Raw genomic sequence first — 5,791 nt, forward strand, 5'->3', positions numbered from 1 at the left:
CAACATATGCTCCCATCTAGATGTCATCTCTTTCAGGGAAGACCCTGCATTTTTCAACACGAAAAAGCCAGACCACATTCTGCAGCAATCACAACATCATTGCTACGTAGGAGAAGGATCCAGGTACTGAAATGGCCAGCCTACAGTCCACATCTTTCACCTATAGAGAACATTTGGCGCATCATAAAGAGGAAGGTGTGACAAAGAAGGCCCAAGACGATTGAACAGTTAGAGGCCTGTATTAGACATGAATGGGAGAGCATTCCTATTTCTAAACTTGAGGAACTGGTCTCCTCTGTCCCCATACGTCCGTTGAGTGTTGTAAGAAGAAGGGGGATGCCACACAGTGGTAAAAATGGACTTCTCCCAACTTTTTTGGGATTTGTTAACGCCATGAAATTTGGAAACAACAGATTTTTCCCTTAAAATTATACATTCTCTCAGTTTAAACTTTTGATCTGTCATTTGTGTTCTATTTTGAATAAAATATTAGATGTTGGCACCTCCACATCATTGCATTGTTTTTGCTCACAATTTGTTTAGTGTCCCAACTTTTTTGGAATCCGGTTTGTAGGAATAAGCTACAGTAAGCACAAAACACCTATACAATAACCTGTCACACACCCTGTGTATTTTGGTAGTTATGTGCAATATATATCATGTGCATTTTAGCTTATATTTCATTACTACCTTGAAAAACTTATTCACACAAATTCATTTTACTTCACCGTAAAAATTCTACAATGTTGTTGTTTACCATTTTTCTATTCAGAAACTTTGTAAATATTATAATAACTTTTTCACTTTTTGGTAGTTTATTTTGTACCCTTATTGCATGCTTTATTGTTTCTTGTTTGCTTGTTTTTTGTTTTTTTATCAAGTCAAATTGGTTCTTCTCATCCTGAGCATTTCATTGTGTTAACCTTACATATGACAAATAAACAGAACTTGAACTTAATAATACAAAGACATAATGCAAGAACTGTACGCCTAACAACAGCAGCACGAACATGAGTTTGTGTGAGCAGGTGGGCACGGATTAATATCATGTCATTTAAACAGCAGCATGAGATCAGATCAGCAGCATGGATAATCAGCAGCACATATCAACAGTCAAAGTGCCGATAACATGTGTAAAAGAAATTAAACTGCAGCTTTTTGACCTGGTGAGGTAGTCTGAACAAAAGTAATGTCCTGCATTTCTACATTCACATGTCAGGTTAAATCTGAAATCAAACACAGTGAAGTAGTTCACTTCCTTATGTTTGTATGTTTACCTATATTTTTATTCATCATAATCATTGTCCTTGTCTTTTTTTTGCGGCAGATTTTTCTTAAGGAAAATCAGCTGATCCACATGCTTGAGTAGACTGCGTTTTGTGGAAACAATATCTCCTGCAGTGCTGAAAACTCTCTCAGATGCCACACTGGTGGCCAGTATGCAGAGATACATTTTAGCCATAGATGACAGCAGTGGCAAGTCCTGTTGCTCTTTCCACCACTGTAGTGGGGGTTTTTTTCAGGGGCAAAGGATCATGCTCTCTGTACCTCTTGACTTCTTCATTGGCCTGGTCCCTCACAGATCTAGATGCCATCCTTACTTGAAAGTCTTCTCCCAACAGCTGGTCCAGGGCTGACATTTTCTTCTTTTTACAAGGAGGTTTATCATCGGAAATAGAAAACATTTACCATATATTACTGGCTATGTTTGCCATGAAGTTTTTTTAATTGACTACCATTTTATGTACAAATCTTCATTTGATGTTCAGAATTTATTTATGTAAGGACTTGTGTACATATGTAAAAGATGTATCATCATCATCATCATTATTATTCAACTCTTTCTTTGCATGCAGATCCTCTCATTATAGTGAATGTGTTTTATACTGATACTATGAGTCTGGGGTGCATCAATGCAGATGTCCGGATCTCCATTTGCAGGTTCAGTCTGACATGGATCAGTCTGCACTGGACCTCTCTGAACTGAACCCCCCGTTACCTAGAAATAAAACATGGAATTACATTTAGTGTACAATATGGTTAAATGCAGTGTAAAGAATCAAATAAAGAGTAGTCAGAATAAATCTAATGACAGCAACAAAACAGCAGACTGTAACTGAATGTACTGTAATATGTATTTTGACAGTGTGTTGGGGGATTTACCTTGTGATGCAGGGATGTTGCTTCTGCTGATATGCTTGTGAATGTCCTCTCTACGTCATGGTTACTGAGGAAGGGCAGGGACTTAAAACGGGGGTCCAGAGCTGCTGCAGTGTGGAAGAGATCTTCAAGGCCTGTGTAGCGGTTCTCCAAGTCATTCTTAAATGCCTGCTTCATCTCTCTGATTAACACTGACTCTTCATCTGATGGTTCAAAGTTCTTTTTAAGCTTTGCTTTTACAGGAAGAATCATTGAGAGTGTGGGTCGCTTGTCTTCAGACATGCTGGTAGTCACAAGTTTGACTGGCGCCATCAGTTTGACAATGTCTTCAATGTCGCAGAAGTCTTTGTCCTTGAGAGTATTCATCTCTTCTCCTTTTCTGAGGTCCCTGGACATGAGTACTGCAGAAATCGCAGGATGTTGCTCAAAAAAGCATTCAAGCATGTCGTGGGAGCTATTCCACTGCGTGGATACATCTTGGATGAGTTTGTGGGAAGGCAAGGCTAGTTGTTTCTATTTCTCTTGAAGAATTTCTGCTGCCCTCACACTATGATGAAAAAAGGCAACGGCTTTCCTCACTCTTCCCAGCAACCTTGCTACTGTGTCAACTTTAAAGGCTTTCTGTGTGGTGAGATTAATAGTGTGTGCAAAGCACATGAGGTGAGGGGTCATCTCTGCTTCCACTCCAGCTAATACCATGTTTGTGGCATTGTCTGTCACCAGGGCTGGATCTTTTTCAAGAAGGTTCCAGTCAAAACATGCCTGTTTTAGTAGAGCACCAATATTTTTCCCAGTGTGGGATCCTTTGAATGCCCTGGTTTGCAACACATGCACATTTAACTTCCAGTCTGGAGAGATGTAGTGGACAATGATGGTCACATAAGACTCAGTGGAGCATGATGTCCAGGCATCGGTTGTAACAGCAACTCGCTCTGCATGTGCCAATTCTTTTTCAACTTGGCTCTTCGCTTGGGCATACAACGCTGGCGTGCATGTGTTTGTGATATGCCACCGGGACGGAATCTTATATCTGGGCTCTAACGTATGAATCAAATCCTGAAATCCTTCCCCCTCCACTATATTGTATGGCCATAAGCCCTTAGCGATAAAACGGGTTATTGATGCCGTTATATCCTTAGCTCGTGATGAACTGTCGCCGAGTTGCCCGTAAAATTTAGTGATAACGTTACCCGTCGCTCTTTGTGTGGCAGCTGCCTGCTCCTGCTCGTTGTTATGGGGCTTGAGAAGTTCACCATACTCCTCTCTGTGTTTTCTCGTTGCATGTTGATCAAGGTTTGTTGTGCTACCAGTGTACTTCAGAGGTGCTCTGCATAGCTTACAAATAGCATGGTTTTTGTCGAGTTTTCCGTCCTTCTTGTAAAACCCAAAAACGTTCCACACTTTAGATTTTTGTCTGGCTGCTGTATTGAAAATCTTTCATGGTGACCCGCTAACGCTGCTACTATTTACTTCCATTCTCGTTGTCTTGGTGAGCTACCGAGCATGCGTGAGAATAGCTTTGCGGGCATTTCCGACTTTCGCGTTGTTTTAGAAACGCACTGTCAACCTAGCTAGTCTCGCGATACCCGGTCCATGTCTCTTCAACCGGTTCATCTCAGCATTTGTGGCTGGTTGCTGTCGATTTATACGGCTGCTACTGACACAACCATATCGCTAGCTTGTCAAACCAGATATCTGGTCGTATCGGTTTATCTATAACAACCCTAATATATATATATATATATATATATATATATATATATATATATATATATATATTTCCAATGAAAGTAAAGTGTGCCTTTCATTCGGAAATCAAGGTCCAAGTGTTTGGAGGAAGAAGGTGAGGAACAGAACCCATACAGCTTGAAGTCCAGTGTGAAATTTTCACAGTCAGTCATGATTTGGGGTGCAATGTCCGGTGCAGGTATTTGTAAACTCTGCTTTCTTAAATCCAAGATCACTGCAACAGTCTACCAGAATGTTTTAGTGCACTTCCTGATTCCTTCTGCTGAGGATCTATATGGAGATGCAGATTTTATCTTCCAGCAGGACCTGACCCCTGCCCATGCTGCCAGAAGCACCAAAACCTGGTTTGATGCCCATGCCGCAGTGCTTGACTGGCCAGCCAACTCGCCGGACCTAAACTCCATTGAGAATCTATGGAGTATTCTCAAGAGGAACATGAGGGGCACCAGACCCAAGAACAAAGAAGAGCTGACGGCAAGCATCAAGGAAATCTGGGCTTCAATATCTCCCAGGCAATACCACAGGCTGATTGCCTCAATGCCACGTCGCATCGAGTCAGTGATTAAGACAAAGGGATTCCCAACAAAGTATTGAAGATGGACATAAAAAATGAAAAAAAAGAGGGAAAAAAAGGGAAATAAAAATATTTAAAAAGGGGGAAAAAAGGAAGAAAGAAGATTGACATATCATTTTGAAAGTACCATATTTTGATAGATATTTTTTTTTGTATTGAACGTTGTTTTTTTTTTAACCAACAAATACTTGAAGTAGTTTTAATTGTGGGCCCTGAATCTATTATCTATTAAAGATTAACTTTTTGAATGGAATTCTGGAAGTTAAACAACTTTTCCATGATATTGAAATTTTTTGGAAAGGGTCTGTATGTGTGAAAATAAAGTTATAATTGTACCTGATTTTCATGTTTTCAGTGGTCCCTGCAGATGTTCAGCAGATGGTGCGGATTAAAGAAAAAGCTCCTGAAATATGGTTGCTTGGTGTGGACCAACAGGATCCAGAGACCCTCAACATAAAGGAGGAAGAGGAGGAACTGTGGCCCAGTCAAGAAGGAGAGCAGTTTTGTGTGAAAAAGGAGACTGATGACACCGGGTTTGCATTCACTGCTGTTCCTTTGAAGAGTGTGGAAGATGAAGAGAAACCTCTGTTTTTACAGCTTCATCAGCACCAAGTAAAAGGGGAAGATCTTACAACCAGCAGCTCAGCTGACCAGATGAAAGTAGCAACTGGTGGAGAGGACTGTGGAGGAGCAGAGACTACCAGGAACGCAGATCTAAATACTTATGAAGATGTTTGCAGCTCTTCAGAGACTGAAGTCAGTGAGGATGATGAAGGTGATGATGTGAATGACTCTGACTCTCAGCTAAAAGACTTATCAGACTCTGGGTCAGAATCTGACATTGGTGACAAAGACTGGAAGGAGGGCAGAGCTCCTGAGTCAGGCGTAAACACTGTCAACAAATCTTGCAGTTCCACTGAGCATGAGAAACAATTTCACAAGACAAGTCAGTCAGTGATGTCTTCAAGTTGTTTTGAAGTGAAGAAACCTGAAAACTCAATCAAGAAAAAACAGTCAAGACAGAACTCATTTAGTTGTGAAGACTGTGGAAAAAGATTTAACAGAAAGGGTAATCTAAAGAGACACATGATAATTCACACAGGACAGAAATTGTTTAGTTGTGAAAACTGTGGAAAAAGATTTAATATAAAGAGTAGTCTAAAGACACACATGGTAGTTCACTCTGGACAGAAAACATTTGTTTGTGATGTTTGTGGATGCAGGTTTGGACGAAAGTCAACTTTAAACAGACACATGATAGTCCACACAGGACAGAAAACATTTGTTTGTGATCTTTGTGGACACAGG

At 40.5% G+C, this 5,791-nt stretch overlaps 1 protein-coding gene across 1 annotated transcript in view; it reads left to right on the forward strand.

Moving 5' to 3' along the window:
* Positions 1 to 5,791, forward strand: part of LOC119421152 — a 19,087-nt gene that overhangs the window by 5,731 nt on the left and 7,565 nt on the right. Inside the window, exon 3 of the mRNA XM_037688541.1 lies at positions 4,839 to 5,429. Coding sequence (XP_037544469.1) covers positions 4,839 to 5,429 — 591 coding nt within the window. The remainder of the gene's footprint in view (positions 1 to 4,838; positions 5,430 to 5,791) is intronic.

Source organism: Nematolebias whitei, chromosome 15 (genome assembly GCF_014905685.2).
Source record: "Nematolebias whitei isolate Nwh7 chromosome 15, NemWhi1, whole genome shotgun sequence".
Classification (NCBI taxonomy): domain Eukaryota; kingdom Metazoa; phylum Chordata; class Actinopteri; order Cyprinodontiformes; family Rivulidae; genus Nematolebias; species Nematolebias whitei.